The 23,151-nt window shown below is 38.0% G+C and overlaps 3 protein-coding genes, 1 long non-coding RNA gene and 2 other non-coding genes across 9 annotated transcripts in view; 3 read left to right on the top strand and 3 right to left on the bottom strand.

The window, feature by feature from the left end:
* Positions 1-454: 454 nt before the first annotated feature.
* On the top strand, positions 455-547 carry Trnaf-aaa (transfer RNA phenylalanine (anticodon AAA)). The gene has a single exon. It is a non-coding gene; the product is annotated as a tRNA-Phe (tRNA).
* Positions 548-955: 408 nt separating this feature from the next.
* On the top strand, positions 956-1,047 carry Trnaf-gaa (transfer RNA phenylalanine (anticodon GAA)). Its single transcript has one exon. It is a non-coding gene; the product is annotated as a tRNA-Phe (tRNA).
* Positions 1,048-5,879: 4,832 nt separating this feature from the next.
* On the bottom strand, positions 5,880-10,170 carry LOC148729854 (uncharacterized). The gene is made up of 3 exons (XR_016000909.1): positions 10,015-10,170; positions 9,220-9,298; positions 5,880-6,361 (listed from the first exon to the last, which is right to left on the bottom strand). It is a non-coding gene; the product is annotated as an uncharacterized LOC148729854 (long non-coding RNA).
* A 1,020-nt stretch (positions 10,171-11,190) lies between these two features.
* On the bottom strand, positions 11,191-22,010 carry LOC111335671 (monocarboxylate transporter 4). 2 transcript variants are annotated; one of them, XM_088760167.1, is made up of 6 exons: positions 21,992-22,010; positions 17,769-17,888; positions 16,702-16,930; positions 15,541-16,115; positions 12,960-13,329; positions 11,191-12,192 (listed from the first exon to the last, which is right to left on the bottom strand). In XM_088760167.1, the coding sequence occupies exons 3-6, from the start codon at positions 16,892-16,894 to the stop codon at positions 12,017-12,019; spliced, it is 1,314 nt and encodes a 437-aa protein (XP_088616293.1). In that variant the 5' UTR covers positions 16,895-16,930; positions 17,769-17,888; positions 21,992-22,010; the 3' UTR covers positions 11,191-12,016. The 2 variants fall into 2 exon arrangements, with proteins under 2 accessions (XP_088616293.1, XP_022797392.2); XM_022941657.2 differs by lacking the exon at positions 21,992-22,010 and adding an exon at positions 18,873-19,031.
* Positions 20,622-23,151, top strand: part of LOC148729851 (monocarboxylate transporter 13-like) — a 17,876-nt gene continuing 15,346 nt past the window's right edge. The window contains exon 1 of one of the 3 annotated variants that reach the window (XM_088760166.1): positions 20,622-20,741. In XM_088760166.1, coding sequence (XP_088616292.1) covers positions 20,687-20,741 — 55 coding nt within the window. In that variant the 5' untranslated portion in view covers positions 20,622-20,686. Of the gene's footprint in view, positions 20,742-21,671; positions 21,704-23,151 lie in introns of those variants that run through there. The other 2 variants (XM_088760165.1, XM_088760163.1) reach the window with 2 other exon arrangements.
* The window catches only part of LOC148729853 (uncharacterized), a 1,183-nt gene continuing 521 nt past the window's right edge, over positions 22,490-23,151 (bottom strand). The window contains exon 1 of the mRNA XM_088760687.1: positions 22,490-23,151. This exon is cut by the window's right edge and continues 521 nt beyond it. Coding sequence (XP_088616813.1) covers positions 22,524-23,151 — 628 coding nt within the window. The 3' untranslated portion in view covers positions 22,490-22,523.

The following is a 23,151-nucleotide window of genomic DNA, read 5'->3' as shown; positions in this document are numbered from 1 at the left end:
TTATTAGACTTTGAATCTGTTCAGATTTGACTCCGTTATTTATATTTTTCCAGACGCTTTGACAAAAAAAAAAAAAAATAAGGGAGTAGATGTGGGCCGAAAGGGACTTACTTTGGATCGTTTTCTACACTGTTAATATTTTGTATTGTAGAGGATTTTATGGAAATTATTGCTAAATGACAATGGTAACAATAATACATAATAACAGTAATAATGGTAATAATAATGATTGCGGTAATAACAAAATCGATGATAATAAAATTATATGGATGATCATTATAATCGTTATCAAAAATACACAAAATTTTAAAAATCTGTTTAAATTGAGGAAAACCAGTATAATTCATAAAATGTCTGGTGATCAGGAATTTACTTTGCAGGTTTGGAGTGAGTTACTCAGAATTGATGGTAAATAGTTACCCATTAATTTTTGTTGCACATAAGTCTGTCATGTGCCGAGATAGCTCAGTTGGGAGAGCGTCAGACTAAAGATTTGAAGGTCCCTGGTTCAAATCTGTTAAGGTACGAACAATCCCGGGTCTCGGCATAGTTTTTGTTTCTTACCGTTTTGTGCTATTTACCTTTCTCATTCACACTTTTTTGTTTCGTATCGTCTGGGATTTCTTTCAGTTTCCTTGATGATTTCGAAATTAATTACTAACTGAGAAGGACTGTTCTCCAAAGTTGTGTAGATGTTCTCGATTGCCGTACATATTGATCACTGCGAATTTTTAAAATAACGTACTAAAGGAACCTGTGCTCATACAATTCTTTTGGCCCAACTGAACCTCCTAACTGTATTTGAAAAAGGTATTCCAAATATTCTTTCATTATCATCCTCTCGTCATAGACGCAAATTTACCTTGTGCATTAAACGTTTGGGGTGAGCATACTCAAAAGAGATGGAATTGATGGTAAAATCATTTTTTATCTGTTGAAAATCATTTCACCGCTTGCCGAGATAGCTCAGTTGGGAGAGCGTCAGACTGAAGATCTGAAGGTCCCTGGTTCAATTCTGTCAGATATGAACAATCCCGGGTCTCGGCATAGTCTTTTTCATCATTCTTTCTCCTGCGTTTTGCGTTATAAGCCTTTCTTCAATTTAATTTCTATTTTACGTAGTTTGAGTTTTCTTGTAGTTTCCTCAATGAACGTTTTCAAATATTTAGTACCATATAAGGACCGTTTTCAAAGTTAGGCACATGTTCTAAAGAGCTAACTACTCATTTGCTTTCACTAATTTTTTTTTCTATTTTTGTAGAAAACAAAACAAAACAAAAAAGACTTGTATAGTAATACTGACCTAAGTTCTCGGTGTTAATAAAAACCCAGTGTCGATGTAGTTTTTCTTTGCCTTTAGGAGGACTTTCATAGTTAGATTTCCAGTTGTAATCAACTGCATTTTTTTTTTATCATTTGGTACAATGGGAAATAGATTTAAGATGACCTAAAGCGTGAGCTTACGCCATTTCTCCAGGGGTTTACGAATACGCTTTTAAAGGGCGTGCCCATAAAAAAAAGCGTGACTTATTTGTGACGTACTCGTCAATGATTGGTTGGTTTTTTAATTATCTATTCATGTCAAACTACAAAGTTTTCTCATAGCAAGCAGGTCGTGTTTGGGTGAGGACGCATTTTTTGGAAAGTAGTTAGTGGCCAATAATATTAGTGATTTTGGGACAGGACTTCCGCTGGAAATATATCTAAAGGTAAGCTTTACTCTTACAAAATAGCTAGTTTCAGTTTAATTTCTATACCGGTGGAGTAACAACCAAAGTTACTGAACTAGTGCCGCAGCATTCAGTTCGCTTTAAGCTAAGTTTTCGACTTGATGCTGTTCGTAAACGTCGTTTGATTTGTTTTCAATGTCGGAGAGCACTCTTCGCTGGCTACAACTTAGGCTAGGTAAGGATTTCGAGAAACATTACCTGGAATGGACCGAACGAATCCACGTGCGAGTGATGTTTGAGGTTGTTACTCTTCAACTCCTAAAATTGATAAGCATCTAGTTTCTTTCAACAGGGCCACGAGAATAAACTAATTGTGTCAGTAACACTACGCTAACGCCTTGTTAAAAAAGGTTTTGCGATGGATTCGTGTTGCGTCTTGAAGCCTTGTCCATGCGTTCACACTCTTTGCGAATTGTATTCAAAGAGGTTCTATAGAAATTGAATCAACTGACTAATTATTGTTTTGCTTATATTTTCTCTGTTCGCAGGTAGAATGGAATCAAGAAGAAGATAGTAAAACAAAGAGTCTAGGAGGGCAAACCGGAATCGATGCATTTAGAAGCCAGGAGCTCCGTAAAGATAAGCACTTTTTAAAGTTATTTTGATCATATTTACATGGCGACTGCCTTAATTTTTTTCTGTTTGCTGAGGAACTTAGCCAATTAGACTTCGGATCTGATTCGTGAATCATCTGAGAAGACTCTTGTAAAATACCAGTAGATGTAGGAGGAAAATTTAAGAAAGGCAGTCACCAAAAGAGGTGGATTATTCAAGGTGGCAGTGTAGGTTAAATGCTATTTTGAAGGAAAAATCTGATCATTAAAACCATACAGCATAGATCTTCGAGCTATGATAGCAGCAGTGACAAACAAAAAATAACAATTTTTCTAAAAAAGAAAGACGTTCTGCTCTTTCGTAATCGAAGAACTGCTATCCATTGAAACAAATTATATTATCTTGATTGTCGACAGTTTTTCCATTTGAAAAACCAATTTTTTTCACGAGAAATCCATCTAAAATATCGCACGTACAATTGTCAGCGCCACCTTAAGATTCACTTCTTTTCCTTTTTAATATTTTTGTAATCGACAAGAGAACACTGGCAACCAAACCGTACATTAGTTTACCTGCTGCTCGCTAAAAGACATGACCGCTTCGGTAACGTTAAATTAATGGTACATTTGCCGCCACACACATTGACCAAATTGACGAACAGAACGCCAACATTAACTTCATCACAGATGCTGGAGAAGATTTCAAATATTCTTTTCTAGAGTAGACTATTCACAGATCGACAGATAACCAAACGAATTAGCCTTCAACCCGACTTCGAGAAGCTGCGGCTTCCAAGACGCGACTGTAACTTGTTTACGACGCAGTTCAAAGTATTATATTGAAGTTGATTTTGACTAAATAGCAACAGTAACAACAACAACGACAAATTAATTGAACACGACACCTGGCGACTTTCTGAAACGTGAATGAAATCTATGACGACCCCACGAAGCATTTCAGTCATTATTCGGGGAGCCTCGGAAACCATCCCTTAAATTCTGCATTCCTGCGACGTACGACATTTGTTTACAAACGCTGTATTCAAGAGTGATTGAAAAAGATTAAATGCTCCGACTGCCAAGCCTCTTTTATCAAAGAGCCGACTGGCACTGAAACGACCTCAACATGGATACTGACTGAGCACATGACGAGAGACGAAAAATCTTTAATCATTAGCAACTTGATCAACAATTTAATTGCTGAACATCATCGACGTGTAAATCACACTTTTAGTTTAAACTCTGCTCATTTTCTAAAGCAACAGAAATAACCATTTTTATCGTCTGCCTTGTGAACAAGTGGATCAATTTATATGACAATTATACAGGGGATTATGTATGACATTAACATGCAGGTAAAATGACCACAATGACCTCAACTGACCAATTATGACTAACGGACGCGGCCGATTCTTTAAGCTCATCAAGGTAAAACGTTCTTTTTGTCAGGCTTGCGAACCATATTGCTGGATACAACAATTTTCGGAAAGAGCTCCATATAACCCCATACATTAATCATGCATTCATTTCATAAAGGCTAAATAGAAAGGTTTCTTTGCAACACTCTATGCATAATTAATTTATGGGGTTATATGGATTCTTGCCCAATTTTCAACAGTAAAATTGCTAATGCCTACGTTCTCTTATCGTTTAGCAAGTTTAGTGTATGAGAACTAAATGTCTGGTTTGAAGTATTGTAGGAACTTTTCTTGTGAAGGAATTGAATTGCGAACACAACCTTGATTATCAACAAAAAATACCTAAAAAAAATCGTAGGCTCTTTATGAATGAGAGAGAGGACTGATGATTTCTTGGGCAAAGTTCAATTTGGCAATTTGGTATCGAGGAAAAATTGATATCTTGGACTCAAATTAGCGGGAAGATTAGATCACAAAACCAAACACCATATGTATTCGGTGTAATTGCTCAGGTGCTTTGGAATTCTGTAAGTTGTCAATTCTGCTTATCACGGCCATGGAGATTCTTGCGCTCGGATTGGTCGAGGATTGCGTCATATCTCGTTACATTCCCCTCGCACGAGGTGGTTATAGCAGCCGGAGCGCTGAATTTTAAGATAACTACCACATTTTTTGTCAGTGTTATCGAGGAAGTGATGAGTGTAACAGAATAAAATAAAATTCCGAAGAGCACAAAAGACGTTGGTAAGTTTTAGGTATCGCTTTTCAAAAGAAAAATATGACGTCTTTGCTGATTTAATTGAAAAAAACTGTTAAATTCTAGTGGAACTTGGCTGCTTATCTCGATGCAAGTAATGGAAGCATTTCGAAAAGCTTTTTATTTAAAGATTGGTCTAAACTAAACGAATTTACAATTGAATTCGACAGAACCTGAGCAGTTATATACTAAAATAATCATTCACCACCGGCTTAGGAAAGCATGCTTCCAAAGTTTCTTAATATCGATCTTTCAACTGGTGTACTCGGTGATAATTAAAGCCACCAGAAAACGAAGTAGTCAAATTGAAAAGGGTAGGGAACAGTGAAAGGTTCATCTTTTAAAGTTTTAAAGGCACAAGTAAATGACCGTGTTCTTTAGTTTTGTTTGTTTTTTTTTCAAAAAGAGCACATTGTTATACGGTGGTTATAATTTGTTGTCCAACCTGCAAAATATTATCTTTGTTGCTAGGAAAATCAAACTTAGATGTCATAGAAAAATTTCCCTTCAAGAATTTGTAAACTGGTCATCTTCTTTTCTCGAATATTCTTTAATTTTATGACTCCGTTCCTTTCTGAATTTTTCGTTGACAGTGCATTGTATACAAGATATTGTTTCTAGATATATTCTTTGAACCAGACATTGTGTTTTTATTGCCGTAACTGCAAAATAGAAAGACCTTTTTCAACCTACAATATGGGATAACTTAAAATTTTGAAAATGAGATCTGAATTGCTAAAATACTTGGGGTCGAGTGATTATTTAAATGCCTGAACACCTTCGAATTAAAAGAAAAAAAAAGGTGCCAACTGTGAGAAGCAAAACGTTTGATGATCAATTTTGTCTCAGTGATCAGTCTTGCACTTTGCGTCGAATTTGTCACGGATGAAAAAGGTCTTTTAATTAGCAACATGACAAACTTTCTTTACTTAGTGAGGAGAGCATAAATTGGAAATGAAAAAACCCTAATCAAACATGACAGTTCACAATTCATAAGTAGATTGAAGCTTGCCAGGCTGCATATCATTAGTACCTGATGGATGTGTAAAAACATCATCTTGTGCAAAAAATTTCAAAGACCGAAATGCTACGGAGAGACAATTTGTTTCACAAACATTTTATGTCACCAGTTTTGCATAAAAAGTCGAACGAAGGGCCGTTAAAATCTATTTTTAAAGAAATTTTTGCACAAGATTGATGTTCATCTTAGTTTAGCGGGAAAATTCAACGGAAGCCATTTTGAATTGTTTATCATAAATGGTGTCAGGGTAAACGCTGTGCAAATTTTCATCAAATTTTCCCGCCAAAAGTCTATGTACGAGTATCTCTATACGAAAAAATTTCTTACCACCTTTTTAAATGAAAGTTACTTAACTAATTGAAATATTTTTAGTCGAAATTAAAACTTATTGAAAATAAATGATTGTTGTATATTGAATTGCTATACTGGAGAGAATAAAGATTACAGAATACTTGAATGGGTCTTTATTAATAAACAAGAGACAAGACTAGCTTTTATTGGCAATAAACAAGTTTAATTACATGAAGCATTGGTGAAATTTAAAAAAAACGGCGCATGCGTATTTTAGAGCACCGTATTTGTCTAAGTTTTTTGAACAGATGTTACTTACAAAATCAACAAAAAATTGGCGCATGACAATTCGCCTTAACAAGAAAATTCTGAAACGATTCGATGGGCTTGTTGTTGGTCACCTTCCTATTATTCGTTAAATTTGAAGTATGAATTGTACATGTCTTCAAAAACCAAACCGGCTGCCATTCCTTTCACTTCGAGTTAAACATTGCCCGACGCTGTCTTCTACTTCTCATTCACTGAACCTTGTCTGATCTCATTATTTCTCCTTCTTAAACCAACTCGTTGCATCAAAATACCTCAGTAACCTGAAGAAAAACAAAAGTACGAATAATGGATTAAAACTACAAACGCATACACCGAATGCAAATATGTTGTCCAATTTGAATTGCCATTGTTCTGGACTCACTAGCCTCGTCTTCACGCAGAAACACAAAAGGATCATTACATGTGTGAGAGGCTAGTGAGTCCAGAACAAGGTCAACTCAAATTGGACGCCGTATTTGCATTCGGTGTATGGTAGAAAGTGTTTGCTCAAAATCAACGACATAGTGTTGAATTTACATTCGCTGGAGAATTTACTAACAGACAACTTGTCTGATTAACCATCGAGAACTGAAAATAAACGCTGAAAGCTGGCGAGTACTTGTCCTTCGTGCAAAACATCCCATCAAAATGAAAACTGATTCAAATAATTATGCTACACTTTTCCCTATCATCGCAAGTCATGAATAAACAAACTGTTTTCTACAAATACAATTAACAAAATGTGAATGGTTTCTTTTTCCCAATTGTGTTCTACTTTCTATTAATCTGCTGAATGACTCGATAGCATTGTTCTCCGTTCAGCGGCTGTGAAGCTTTAGCACCTTATTACAGCTTTTGAATTTTCAGGAGCAAACAACGTTGAAGACAAATTTGTTTTAATTTACACAACGATCAACTGTGCTGTCAAATCTCGTCCTTATTTTCTTTCCATGCTTGTCTATGCCGATTGCAAGACCAAAGATTCGTATCTTTTCTGTATATCTTAAATCATTCTATAAAGAAAGTAAAGAAGCGAAAAGCAACACTTGCGTTGATTGACTTTATCTATAATAATAAGATATTAAAAAAAAAAAAAGCGACACATGCGTATTTTGGGCGGGAAAATTATACCGTTTCAAAACGGATGTTACATACATAGTCTTAACGAAAACGTTTTTAAAAAGCATTTTCATAGATGATTCAGTGAATTCATTTTGTTTTTTTCTTTTTGTTGTTGTTGTTTTTTTTCTTTTTTGAGCGTCGAAACTAAAGGTTTTTAAATTAATATGTTACTCAGGTAAAAGCTCGACTTACAGAAACAACGTTTCTTAACCGATGGGATTGTACAAAATATGATGCTAGAATACTAGATCCAGGTTAAAGATAAAAGATATGGACCTTAATTAATCAGACGGCAACACCGAAGAGGACACAGATTGGAAAAAAAAAACAAACAAACAAACGAAACAAAACAAAAAAAGATTTGGATTTTTAGCTAGAATTTCGCGAATGGCTGGATGTGTTTACTATCTCGTATGTGAGCAGCGCTCAATTCCATACGGAAACTTAAATAATTTGCCGTCCGTCGTGGTTTTCATTCGCAAACCTCGCAAAGTTTTGGTGATACCACGTGGCTGTTTTTCAGAGGACGTGCTGAGCTTCAGTTCTACTCACATGATCTTTTTCTTCACCCCGCCCTCGTTGCCGTTGCCGCCGCCGTCGACGTGGTTTGCTTAAGGTCCCTAATTTCAATAAATTCAAACTTGTTTTAAGCATGGTAAAAAAATGAAGCTAGAGTCGCTCTCGGCTATCGCCTCGAGCGACTCTTACGCTTCTTTCGTGCTCAGCAACCTCCCTCGTGCATCCATGACTCAATAGTGTACGCTGTGGTGTTTACCATTTGTTAAATAAGACGCACAATATTCTCGTGACCTGTTTGTGATTAGCGTTGGAAAGTACTTGACTGTTCAAACAAGTGGTTACTGCAGCTAGCCAAGAACGAGTCAAGTCACGGAGTTGCACACATTCGTGTATTTTGAATATACTTGCCTTTATGCGGATATTTTACTTTACAGTCACCAACCCCCGACGAAAATCATTACCCTTTGCAGTAACGGTTACAGATATATTCGTTCTTCTCAATTGCATTTAATGACAAACTCATTTGGATACAACGAGCGGATCCTACAAATTTCTGTAAATTTTTTTTTTTCAATTCTGTTCGCTGGTACAGTTCTACTTTAAAAGAAATTATGCATTTTGATCACGCTCGCCAAGTAGCGTGCGAATCTGCACCCAAATAAAATGTCAAATCTAACTGATCGACGTTTTAAAAGTAAAACCGCTGGATCACATGGTGTCGCAAACACTGTCACGCACTGCCGTACTTGTACATATACTCTTCAGATTTCTCTTTTCAAATTGCTGAACAGTTCCCACCAAATGTTTATTTTTCACTGATGCACGACTAGAAAAGTTTTTTTTAAGTAATATCGCTAAAAATGGTAACGTTTTCAAGGAAAAAAAAACTGTCTTTTTCTCCAAAGCGCATCGAAGTCTCGTTTGCATTTCGATTGTTTTGTGTTAATTAGCATCTTTAAAATAAAATCTTGTCTGACGCAACTTAATTTTTCTTTGCGTAATGTTTAGGCAAATGATTTATTTTGAAATTTTAATACGAATAAAGGTAGAGAATACGAAAGAGTTGTTGCGACCTCTGCACCTGATTAAGACTTTCCAAAAAAAAAGCCCCTACCACAAAATGTTACACTTATACAGCTTAGGGATGGGTTTGGCCAACAAGAAAACCTTTAGATACACACTTATAAGCTGACATATTCTCCGCAGAAAGATCTGAAAGCTTTAGCTTCATAAAATCGATTTCTTGAAATTCATTTTTCCAAATGTAAAACATTTACAACAGTCATCTCAAGAAAAATTTCACCCACCCCCGCCCCCGAACCAGACAATGTTACATCGAAAACTTTCAACTTACGTACGTAAGGTTGCACGTTACCGGGCTAAATATTTTTTGGCCCGTTTATCAATATGAATCATACATAAACGCATTGGCTAAGGAGTAGCAGTCACATGTTCACATTATGTTCCTATTTTGAAAACATCAAATTTTGTAGCTTACCTTGGGGTCTTTTTTCTCGCTTCCTCTTTCTATCCACCCTTGTCCTAAATGTGTGGATACTTTCTCCACAGCACTTCACCTGCAGGGGAACAAAACGACCTCATAATCTGGTGTTATTTCACAGACCTCGTAAGAATGCTTTTGATTTAAATCCATTACCATCCAGAAGTTCGTTAACATGTAAATTCTCCCCATGATAACCATGCCGTATCCAGCAAACAGGCAATGGGAATTCTCAAGTTTATCAAGTTGAAGTTGTTATCTAAATCTGAAATCAAATTCTCGCAACTCATTTACAAGGAAATGTGTGGCAGCTAGAAGGGAGAAGTAACAATCAGACCTTTAAAGCTGAAGGGTAAATGAATTAAATCGGTCAATAATATGTTGAATCAGTAAAGCTGTACATATTAGCAGATATATTTCTCATGTTTTCTGCTGTTGCAGCGATATTTATTCTGAATATTTGTGATACCTTTTTAAAAGAGTAATCCAAATCAGTTTTGTCTGACTCGGTATAAATCATTAGCGGCGGTAAGCAAAGAGTTCCTGTCATATCATCACCAAACTTCTTCTCGACCCGGGGAAGCAGATACACCTTCGTGATAAACTTGTCCTGGAAACTGTTCTTTTATCACTTTCCCACCGTTTTTCATAGGAGACTTAAGAGTGGTATTACTTCACGAAAACTACTTCGATAAACCTTCATGGATTCAGTATGCTATCAAACAGTTTACGCATGTACGCACGTTGTAGGATATTTGATTAGTTGTAGAACTCATTCTCAGTCATTCTCACCGTTTTTCCGTGACTTATTTTATGGCAAGTGGTCAGTTCGTGCAAGGTCTTCAAGAACAAGTAACTCCGCAGTGATTCCGTAGACGTTCTGACTTGGATTATACCTCTGAATAATTACCTAACTCTCTCTCTTTCACGAGAAGCGAAACGGTTCGAGTCACGAGTTGCTGCAAAATGTAAATTAGATGAGAGTTATACACGTGCAAATTGCACGAGCTCTGCAGAAGAATCCTGAAAACAAAATCAATGTAAATTTGCATATTCAAGTTAGATTTGCTGTAATGATTTTGAATTTATCAAGATTTTCTAGACTTAATATTTCTATCATTTTGCAATAAACATTTCGATTTGAAAAATGAAAATGATACACTTTCAAGATAAACGCTGACGAGGACAAGGGAAAAATTAAATAGAAAAGGTATATTGAAAGCGAAAAAGATACAAGGAATTCGGGACGCGCTAGTTTGACCGTGATCGATGTACCCAAAAACTGGGGTCGAATACGCATCGCAGGAGTGAAAATACCAAGCCCGATTGCCGCTGTTTTCTCGCCAGCCTCATTTATGAACAGTGGTTGGAAAACGAGACTATCACGCATGCGCGAGGATATCAAATAGTATAAGTCTATCGTGACGAAAGAGATGCGTGTAGTGTCAGAGGGGCTACCCTTCGTTAATAAGACTTTTGTCAATAATACTGTTTAGTTAATCACACTATTTGGCGCAAATAACTCTAGCAAGCTACCACTGCGCTGAAAATCCAAAAAATTAAATTTTGACGACTGGGGCCATACAAAGAGCCCAACGGATTTACGATTCCCCTCTCTTCGTAGCATGATGACAGATCAAGAAGTTTTCCTTGCAGTGTTCACTTTATGGGGAGAGAGTTGAATAGTATGAAAGGCACAATCAATATTCTATAGCCCCCTCCCCCCTTTAGACATTATAGTTCATGACTGACCCCCCATTCCCACTAATAAAACCCTGGGATCCCCCTTAAAATCCTCCGACCCCCTTCCCCACATAATTAATGACTGGTTCCTAAGAGTACCAGCCGTACTTTCTGTTGCTCCAGGAAAAAAACTGTAATTACTCAAACTTTTCATCGGCTAAATGGAGTTCTCTTTTAAATATTACAGCAAGCAAAAGGAAAGTCGAATCAACGGAAAACATAAAATCACATCTTAACACTTGATTTAATACATTTTTTTTAAATGAAGGATTTCTCTGAAACAAGTCGTCACATTTCAGAATAAATAGTCGCTGCCTTTATCATTTACTATATTTCGCATAGTTTTATTTATGATAGATGACTCCGGATAATTCTTTGAGATAGCCATAATTTTTGCGTACGAGATATTAATCAGATCCCAAATAATTTTCTTTACTCATAATTTTTTATCGATAGCACTATAACCTTTCTTAGTTTTAGGTATTTTAAGTTTCTTCGTATCAAATTAAAACTTTTATAACTCAAATATACGTTATTCAGCCCCTAGCTGCGATGAATATATCACTAGCTCGCGAGAAGGTCATCATCATTCAGCGCGCGTTTCTTCGCACGCGGGAAAGCATGGGGGCCTTGAGCCGTCGAGAGATCTGCGAGGGGTCTAGCACTGAGTTTCAGACCCCCAGTAAACTTCTCTCCAACTCGTCCCAAACCTCCCAGCGGGTGAAATAACGCGCGTCTCGTGGCGCTAAAGATGAGGGCTTACTCTCAGGCTAATTTTTTTTTTTTATATCAGTAAATTATTTGTCATAATCTATTGTAGAAACAGTTGTGTCGGGGACTGGACCCGAACGTACTTGAATTTTGATTGACACAACACGTGAGCGTAGTCATGTATGTTGCTTTTAAAAGAACGTTTCGTTTTTAAGAAAAGGTGTGAGAGAATAAAAAAAAGCAATTGTATTTAAGAAAGAAAACCAGTGATTGTGACTTCGGGACTAAACTTCTACTGCCACAAAGGCATTTCCGAAAATTGTGGCTAGAATTCTTGCCATCAAACTACTGTACATTTTTCCACTACAAGGAGTCTCTCGTCGGACTTCGTCTCAAGTGTACGGTTTTCTAACTTGAAAAACGGGAGTAGGAATATGACAGCGGCGCCTACAACAAGTATAACCCCTGTCATGTAAAATGCTGGAACGTATGACCCCAACTCATCTGCCATCAGACCTGAAAATACGGATGAAAGAAAGGTTAAAGAAAGGGCATGTGAACACTCGAAGAACCCGGTCATGAATAGATCAACTGAAGATTAAAATATTAATTCATCCATACCGCTGAAAAATTTTTTCGTCTGAATAGTAACGTCCTATTTACATCGGAAGTTTGCTAATAAATTTTCAATTAAGTGTCGAAAGTAATCTGAGATTCCTTTGCTTTTGCTTTACTTCGCCTGTGATTGGTCCAGAAATCTCGCCCCACTCTTTCAACCAATCAGATACAAAATTTAAACATATCACGACTTGGCCGCCCGCGTTTTCCCGCACTTTTAGCAGTTTTGTTGTTTTACTTTGAGTTCTAATTGGCTCTTGAGTCTTGAAGGGATTTTCCTTTCTTCTGATTGGCTGTTGTGATAGTTTTCGTTTTGGTTTCAGGACACTCGATAGTTGTGTGCTCTAGAGACAAGTGAACTTACTCGCCAATAACTTTAAAAAGGAAAATTCGTCGAAGAATTTTTTAAACGCACGCACGAACTGTTATCACAATTGGTTTCAGTTTAGCATTTGATTGGTTGATAAAGTGAACACAATCGGTTAGAATGCATCTGATTAGCTGAGAAAGTGGCACGAGTTTTGTGGAGAAATTACTGGTCGACATAAAGCAAAGCCATTTTAAAACTAGTTTGCTCTCGGAAACCTTTTGTTCAATTGCTTCATTTTCTGTCCTAGCATGTGTTCGTGGGCTCAAAAGCTACATTATCTTTCTACTGGGAATACCTCCAAGAGCAGGACCAGCGGCTGCTACGACGCAAGTGACTGTAAAACTAATCCCCAGGGCAGTGGCTCTTTGTTTGTCTGAAAAAGAGCCGATGATGGCAATACACACGGAGCAACCTGTAGCCCCATCGGCAAATCCCCACACCACTAAGTATAAAACAAAATGAAAATATTTCGTGGCCAGCGGTAACAACAACGTCGCGACTCCATTGACGGCGCCCGCCAACTGATAAATGTAACACGCTTCGATCCACTTTATGTCACACAGCCGACCAATCACAGGACGGATAAGTAATGACGTCAGCCCACTGTATAGATAAAGGCGAGAGGCTTTTTTCGTCGGTATACCAACTTCCTCACAGTAGCGGGCCTGAAAGAAGGATAAAAAAAACACATGCTATGCAAATCTTGATTTTTCTTTTATAAGCTTAGCAACGCAAATGAACAAAAAGAAACAACTAGGACCGCAATACGTATATGTATTGCCTCCTCTATTTCAGTCTTCTTTTTATCATGACTACATAAATATACACCATATAATCCCAGTACTTCTTAGGGACCGGACATCTTTAAGGCTCTGTAATATTTTCTACCTCCACCGTTCCACCTCTTCCCCTTCTTAGTGGCAGAGGCAGCGGAACGTTTTGAACGGGGGGGGGGGAAGAACTTATCTCTCCCTGACCCACCCCATGTGCATACCTCAAACTTACAAAATGCATTTCGCGCTGTTCTTTGGCACAAGCATCCTCTTTACAATCTCTACAGTTTTGAGTGTGTCCGTAATCGATTGGTGGCTTACTTATATTTTTTCCGGTACAGTCTAAATTCTTTCAGCCTAGCTTTCGATTGGAAACCAACGTACAAAATGAAATCATGTCTAATTTCCTAGACACATTGTCTAGTTTAAAGAAGAATAACTGCAGTTGGTAAGCTTAATAATTTGCCAATTTTTATACTTCGCTAGCGATATTTTTGGCACTAAAACGTTAGGGGGGGCTGTGCCCCCCAACTTTTGTTTGGGAGGCTACGGTCCCCCCCTACTCCGCCGCCAATGGGTTCTTAATTGGCAGCCAATTTTAATATAGTCCTCCAATCATAATCGTACATGTCCTTCGGCCATAAATAATGACTGTTCCCATCGCGATGGATCAATCCTCTATCTGGAGATAGAGAAATACGCGAGTGAAAGCACATCGGAGATAGAGAAAGACGCGACTGAAACGGGGTCAGCTATTTCCTCAGTTAAAATTCGAGACATTTCCTTTTTTTGGTTTTTTAATGCGACAGCTTCTCCTGCATGAAATGTGTCGCTTTATAAGAATAGCATGTGTACAGCCGCCCCCACCTGATTCTCTTTTGGAGGGTAGAGGGCGACTGTACACAGGCTAAATTTAACAAATGATAAACAGCACATCGCACACTACTGAGTTATGGATGCACTATGAGGTTGCTAAGCACGAAAGAAGCGTAAGAGTCGCGCGAGGCGATAGCCGAGAGCGACTCTAGCTTCTTGCTACATTGTAGCAAAAGAGTTCCCTTTATTTAACACAGAAATCTTACGTGACCATAAAAAACAAGTGCGCTGAAATGAGTCTTTGCATTTTTCACGTCAGCAGCGTACGCCTATGAGGAAACGGTGGACACTGAACTGGCCAACCAGAGCGAGCGCTTTACTTTGGTTATGTTATAATTAACAATTATTCCACGAGCGCGTGTTGGATATGAGATGATAGATAGCCAACTCGGCGCTACGCGCCTCGTTGGCTATAATCATCTCATATCCAACAAGCGCGAGTGGAATAATTGTTTTGTTAAAAACGTTAAATTAAATTATTAAATTTTATTAAATTTTTAGCTCCCTTTTAATTTTAAGCTGACACGTACACTTGCCATATTTGTAGATTATGGTATATTGGCTGATATACCATAACGGCTAAGCCAATAAACAGTCTTGAATTGCATTATCCAATGATCTAGTTTTTAATAATTGTTTTATTAAAAACGCCCCCAAGACAAATCTTACCAAATCTTAAATTTTTTAGCGCCCTTTTAATTTTAACCCGACGCGTAGGCTTACCATATTTGTAGATCATGGTATATTGGCTCATATACCATAATGGCTAAGCCAATAAAAAGTCTTGAATTGCATTATCCAATGATCCAGTTTTTAATAAAACAAAGTAGATGAGATTTTCAAAGAGAAGAAATAGTACCCGCAGGTGAGGTTCAATTAACGCAACAGCAGAAAAGGTACGTGAAAAAGAAGCAGGATCCTATTTGGGCGCTACTGGGAGTCACACTTTTCGATTTCCGTCGAAACCTGAATTCTTTCAGGCTTCTTTACAGCAATTTCTTAGATTGCGGCTCACCTACGAGGATTAATTCTTCACTTAAATTTCAACGGTAGTTGAAAATGGAGATTTGTTTCATCGACATCACCATCATGCATGACAAACCCATCCACATACCCCAACCCCTCCCCCGGCATGTCCCAAAACAATTTAAGTGGAAGACAGAGGAGTGTATTTGTTCCTAATGGGACCAGACACTACTGAAAATATTGAAAATGGACTGGACTCACCATATGAACGAGTGGAATATAATGCACTGCATAATATGTATACATGGACACTAAAATGATAACAAATCGCTTATTCTTGAGAGTTGAACACATTCTTTCACGACACGTTTCTTTTTTGTCAACTTCATCAAAAATTTGCTCATTGCCTTGTTCAGGAATGCGCCCAACAGTACAAACAAGTGGCAGGGCTACAGCCATTATCCCAGCAAGGATCATATATGTCTTCCTCCAGCTGTATGCAACAAGAAGGCCTTCCACAATAGGGCTCATTATAAACAAACCTCCTCCAGGACCCATGGCTAGAAGCCCCAATGCAAAAGCGCGCCTTTTGGCAAAGAAGAGAGGGATTACCAGATATGGGACGAAAAATACAAAACATGTACCAAAGCCGAAAAAAACACCATAAGTAAGTAAAATGAGGTGCATGTTGGGTCCTTTTGAAGTTGCTAGAAGGGCCCCACAGCAGATAAAGACCCCAATTATGGTTGTTTTTAGCGGTCCAACTCTATGGCAAACTTGAGCTACCACCGGGCTAAATAAGCCATTGCCGACCATCGCAAATGAACCTGCAAGAGCTGACGAAAAATAAAATAAACATTTGAACTCAAAGTGCTAACACTGATTTTGGAAGATAAACATGGAATAAATTTGACTTATAAGATTACCATAGTTTCATTTGAGAGGTTCTGCCTTAAGTAACCATGACCACCTTTTAGAGGTGACCACTTCAGTAGAGTCAAAAATTTCAGTACTTGAAGGGAAAAAATCTCAGAACTGTGACAATGACCACCCCTCAGTAGAGGTCCAACTGTATGCTGAATTATTATATGGCTGTGTCTCGCAAGGACTGGGAACACCTGAATTCACGAATTTGATTGGCTGAAATCAATATTGAAAGGGGTCTAGATTTTCCCATCTAGACCAGCATCTAGACCGGTCTAGAAAAAAAAGGTACAAAGAATATAAAAAATTGGCATATAAGACACAGCCATATAATAAACATCTTATTAACCAAACCAAGCTAGGTCAGTCTGTATGGGAGAATCTTGACCTCGGTCGCTTGTACAGACCTCACTGTGTTCGGTCTGTACTGATGACCTCAGTCAAGATTCTCCCATACAGACCTCCCGCTCGGTTAATAAGAACTAAGTAATGACTAACCTGTCAAAGCCTTTCCTTGTTGAAACTCTTCTAATAGAAATGGAAACATGATACCATAGGTATTAACAATTCCACAGACTATAATATTGGAAGCAGCACATGCCAAGCACACAACCCAAGACCAACAGGTGTCTTGCTTGGGCCTGCCTGAAAAGCATCTCCTGTGATGATCTGAGACTGAATCTGCCAACATGTTGTGATCCTTTCCAGTTAAAACATCTATCTGCAACTGGTAAAAATAATAATGGTTGTGGGGGTATACCCAACAATTTTATCAATGGGGAAGTTCTGTTATAGCCTGCATGTAGATCCTGTTTTAAAACATAATTTTAATTTTCACACTGTATTTCATAAATATTACAAATTTCTTATTACACATGCTTCCTGCTTTAACAGAAATACCCTGCAATAAAGCATTGTTTTATTGGGGGAATGCAATAGTTACCCAAGGTAGGTAGGGGGAAATAAAAAGCCAATTCTTCACTCCTATTAAGTCCCCTTTGCTGTCCTGTTCTCTGAATAAAATAATACCGGATCACAGGTTGCAATAGTGATTAGTGATTAACTGTGTTTCCTTACTTGGAACTGATCAACTCAGACAACCACCACAAACTGTATAATAGGGACCTTAAGCACTCAGGACGGCAACACCAGGGAAAATGTCGATTATAAAATGAATTTCTACTCTTTATTAGAATTTCTAAAATGGCTGTATGTGTTACTGTCTCACATGACTGCACATGTCAACTTCAGCCTAACTTATTATAAGTAACATTAAGTTTCAAATGGAAATTAAAATAATTTGCCATCGCGGTTTCCATTCACAGACGACGCAAATTATGGTAATTTCACATTGTTTTGTTAAGGATGGCTAAGAAATGTACCAAGTTTGAGATATTGTGCTACCAATGAGATCATTTGTGGTATGCCTAAGCTACCTAATACCAGGCCCTGCTTTAACTGTTATTCAATCTGAAAGAAATACGTTTATAGTTCGAAATCAGGACAAAAGCAAATAGTCTTTATCTCAGAAAATTAATATTCAGAAAACATGACTGTAAACTTACTTCTGTGGCTAGTCGTCAAAACACTGTCTCACTTTACAGGTTAGCAGATTCTTCAGGTGAGTGGATTTATAAACAGACTACATGAAATGACTTCTTTCCCTTCTGGATTCTTCTGAAAAACTGGTTTGAAACACAATAGACAATAGCTAACACTTCTAAACCAATGAATAAAGGCTGATAGTTTCTAAAGAAACTGTTTGGGGCTGCGTCGGTGGGGGTAACGAAATAATTTGAAAATATCAACAAAGTTGAAATGGTAAATTGGCCACCGTTACGATAATAAAAGCTATAACGGTGGCCAATTTACCATTTCAACTTTGTTGATAAATTCAAATTACTTCTAAACCACTGCTTAGAAGTAATGCCGATCACGAATCTTGTTATCAAGTAAATCTGTCATCAAAAGGCAACGTCTACTTGGATAAATGAAACAATTACTACCCTTGGAACAATGTTATTATTCACAAAAATTGCTTGAAAATTAAAAATATTTATTTCTATGTGGCCAGGTAGATATTTCTCATTTACTAATAGCTGCAGAAGTGAAAAAGAAAAAGTTCTATCTTATATGAGGCCATGCCATTTCGAAGAGCAAGTTCCTCAGAATAATTCCTTAAAAAAAATATCCTAAGTTGCAATTTTTTATTTTCATGCATGAGCGATGATGTATTGGTTGAAAACTTCTGCTTATAATTTGCATGCATCACCTTCAATTTCACGCATGAGAGATGTATTGGTTGAAAACTTTTGCAAGCATCACCTAGTTAGTATTTTTAAAGGGCCAAAGGATATTCAGCCCTGAAAATACGTCAACAATAATCTTGCAAACGATGCCTCAGCCGAAAAATGTATCACAGGAATGAATAATCTACAAACCGAGTCTGACTTATGAATTCCTACTTCAGATGAGACAGGTTACATTTATGGGCTTCAACTATTCATAGAACTTGTCGTTAGGCATTCTTTTCTTTTTTTTTTTTTTTCTTTTTGGAATCGAACCGCGCCACCGTGACAGAATGATCGATCGAAGTGATCATCTAGAAAGTTAGTTATGTTTCTTTTCTTTTTCTTTTTTTTTTTTTTTCAATTCGTATCAAGTCTTACCTCTTCTGTGTTAGAGAAAAACCATTCTACGATCATCCTCATCGAGGAGAAGCAAAGATACTTCTGAGCGAAGAATAAAAAAACAGGGCCTTTAAAAATACAAAATATCTCATGGCAGCCAAGTTGCACCACCTGAGTCGTCCCAGCTCACCGCGACGAAGTGGGACCTCACGCGGGTTGGCAGGGAGCCTGTGCTAACGAAAAGCCTGGATACGAGTTCAGTTGCTGACCGGTTTCGAGCGTTTTCGGGCATTTTCGATGTAATTCAGAACCTCGAAAATTACGGAGGAACGAGTTCAATTCAAAATGAAGTATTTTTCATGAGACTTGAGAAAATCCGATTAAAGTTATTCTTTTACTTTCCCAAAAAAACTCAACATCGGGCGATGGAAAGAGAAAAACATTAGGGTAATGGCCTGGCTTCTATGCCCTGGTTGTTCGAAGAGTGAATAACGCTAACCATTGGATAACTCTCTCATTCCCTATCTGGTGGATGGCGCAGAAGATTTTGTTGACACTCATCCACTGGATAGAAGGCCCAGTTAAAAAACTTGTTCTGTTCCAAGCACAAAAGTGTCCAAACTCCAAAATTGGCTTCTTGCGGCCAAAACCCAAAATCGGCCACTAGTAGGCAAAATTAAAAATTTCGGGCGCGGGCGCACATTAGGGTCGCACAAATTGAAAAAACAAACAAACCAACAAACAAATAGATTACTAAATACAAAGTCTACATGTTAGCTGACGAAGGTCCTTCAGTTGTGTGACAGAAACTGCTGAGAGTATTGTGATCACATATTGACCCGGATCAGACGTGACCGATTTGGGCCGTAGCCGGTAGATGTAAGGAAAATAAAACCTCAAAATAGACTAAGAAAGTTCAGTGGTCCCAAGATGACAGAAGATTGGGAAGTTTTCATGGCGTTCAAAATAAGATTCACGGCATGCTAAACAAAGGTTAGAGAATTTTATTTGTGAAATTGATGACGGGAAAGAAAACGCATTATGACCATCCAATTCGCTTTAAAAACCACATTTTTCAATGTGAATATGTCACAATATTACTGAAACTTTCAGTTTACACCCATCCCTCCAGCGTTGATCTCCATCGTGAAAAAATTATCATTACTAACATGAAACCGGCTTGGGTAATGTGCGTCAGTCGGAAATCACGAGTCATCATTTTAATAATAGGAGCGACGTAAAAGAAGAAAAAACTCTTAACTGGCGGAAAGAATATTGAACCACTTTTACTTGATTTAAACAAACTTACAACAACATTTACATGGGAAAGCTAACTACAATTTCAAATAATAATTACAATTTTCGCTTGCTCTTTCCACAATGGGGATCAAACAACTATAAATTAATTAACAATGTTCTCGATAGGAGTTTTCGTCCATTTTTTTTCGTTATGCAGGAGCAGTTTCGGTTTTTTGTCCCTTTTCGTAAGCGAAGTGAATATGACCTGCTGTAAACAATACACCCTTCATTGCATGGGGGCAACATACATGCATAACACGAAATCTTGCACGATATACTGAATTTCATCACGGCTAGCGCTAGCCAGAAATAAAATACACATATTGTCACGAGTACCCCTGTGTTCCTTTGAATCAAGGAGTCAGTGAAATCTACTCGGTGTATTAAGCTTTAAAGATCGGCACGGCATGGTAATAAAGGTCAATGAATCACATCAAACGATCAGGGCCGGGATCTGAGCGAGCGTCAATAGAGAGCTTAAGCACCAGACGTTCTTGACGTCACGAACGCCTACCGGAAGTCATTAGAGGAACTATGTACATACTGCGCATGTCATGACGTTCGCGTGGTCACGTCGCAGACGCCAGAACGCCACTTTTCAGGTTGAAGGTAGGACGCCACAAAAATATGCTGTTATTTTGTTTATAGGAGATAAATTATTGACTCAAAACCATAAAAAGCTCTTCTGCTTTTCATTAAGTGATTAAAAAACGTTTTCGTGGCGCGCAAAGTGGTTTTTGCATAATCGATAGATTAAACGGGATTCGACAATGGCAGACAATCTTCTCGCCAAGTCTGGGTGAGTTAAGTCATTTGATTTCATGTCCATTTGAATCATCAAATGCAGAACTAAGATTTTTTTAAACCGGGTTTAAGCTTATCACAAATTACTTTAAGCGATAATTTAGAATTAAGACACTTAAGCGACATTTAGATACAATAACAAAGTGCAAAATGAGATAGATGATTGTCTTTCTGCATCGGTTGTATTTTGTAACTGCATATTGTATACCGTATGCATGCCTGCTAGGTTTTGAGCAACCGACTACAAACATAAGAACAACAAATCTCGCTGGGGTTAACGAATTTAGAAAAAGAGAAATGGTCCTCTAGGCATCCAGATCATGCACTGAAAACTTCATGCTCGCTCGTTTGTTCCCACTGTTTACACAACTATGAAGTGGTAAATTTCAAGTCGCCTAATAAATATGAAAGACGAATTATTCATTCTGTCAAGAGAGTGGGGTAAAGAAACTTATTCCCTTGCTCATTAAGGTCATATCTCTAGCATCTTTTAGCAAAGACATGTTAACACGGGTAGAAGTCCGTGTCTGAAAAACGTCGACTGCTTAACCTTCCTATTTCGCGCCAACAACGAAGGCTTCGATCCGGTCTTACGCGGCTTCTCTGCCGTTCGTGTTGTCAAGAACGTCTGGTGCTTAAGCTCTCTAATATCATCTTACTACGCCTTATAAGACTCTATAACGTATAGTAACAGTCGACGCAAAACCCACCAAATCGCTCAAATTCCCCTTTTAGAGCCACGGAAACGACAGTACACAGCAAGTGAGGTAGGTTTACATTTATTTTAAGCTTTAACTCAGACATTTCATGATATAAGTTTACGATAATACGACTCTTCAATATTCTCCCATGCATTCCTTTATATTTCGAATAAACAACCAGACTCGTCGCTTGTCTGGACCCCCTGTGATTTCATTAGAAGAAATTGTATGGAGCTTTTTCAGCGTTAGTCGAGGCGCGGCGGGTGTTGTCAAGTATGATCCTTACGAGGTGTTTTTCCCGATGCTCTTCTGACAGAAGAATGTCACATAATTGTAAAATTAAACGAGACTTACCTGTAAGTTGAAGTTTGATTGAGATTCTATCGAGTCACCAACTGCACCAAGGGATAACATGAGATTGCCTAGCGCATGCGCAACATCAGTATTAAAAGCCAAAATGTGAATGTGAACAATGTATAGTAGTGTTACCTCAGAAGAGAGGTATAAAACATAATGGGTGGGCATACTAAAGTCATACCCTTACAAACCAAGGGTGGGCGTGTGATCCCTTGGTGCAGTTGGTGACTCGATAGAATCTCAATCAAACTTCAACTTACAGGTAAGTCTCGTTTAATTTTTACAATTCTATCTCGTCACCACTGCCTCAGGGATCCCATGAGACTTTAAAGCCACCATTCACATGAGGAAGATACATATTCCCCACATACACAGATAATATCGAGTAGGAAATTTATGCCTTTATTGACATCTAACATGAACAGGTAGCCCAGATGCTTGGGTTACATAAAGCTTCATCGGTGTATACAAACTAAGAACCGTGAACACTCAGTGTACAAATAATATCTCACTGAGGTTGAACAAACGTTTAATCATTACTCAGTACTGCTGATGCAAAGGTACTTTCCTCCAGGACGGGCTTGTCATAGAACCGATCAAATGTCCCAGATGAGGACCAGCCTGCAGTTCGCAGAATTTCTTGAATAGGAATGGATGCACCTTTAGCCTTAGATGTCGCAGCCATTCGAGTGCTGTGGGGTTTGAACATCGAGATATCTATGCCTGCACTTTGCATGGTTGTTCGAATCCATCTCGAGATAGTGTCCCTGGAAACCCGTTTATGTGGTTTAACAAAACTTATGAAAAGTTTCGGTTCAGCTCCTCGGAGAGATTTTGTCCGCCTAAGGTATTCAGTTAAATGACTATACACACACAAAGCTTTGTTAATGGGGTATGCCTTAAGTATTACCGATGGCGTCTTGAAACTAGGCCTGCTTTGTTTGACATGCTCTGGTGATGAAAACACATAAGATGATTCAGTCACTTTCATACAAGCAGTGTCTAGCATATGCATACTTTGTCCTCGTTGAGCAGACACTAGAGCAATAAGCATGAGTAGTTTAAGTGTCAAGGATTTCAGATCCAACTTCTCCACAGAGTCCTGAGGTGACAAGTACGTAAGCACCGTCTGGACATTCCAGGTGGTTTGGTATCTA

The sequence above is a fragment of the Stylophora pistillata genome, chromosome 5 (assembly GCF_964205215.1).
Source record: "Stylophora pistillata chromosome 5, jaStyPist1.2, whole genome shotgun sequence".
Lineage (NCBI taxonomy): Eukaryota > Metazoa > Cnidaria > Anthozoa > Scleractinia > Pocilloporidae > Stylophora > Stylophora pistillata.
The sequence above is the reverse complement of the archived record's forward strand: the minus strand, read 5'-3'. Positions and strand labels throughout refer to the sequence as shown.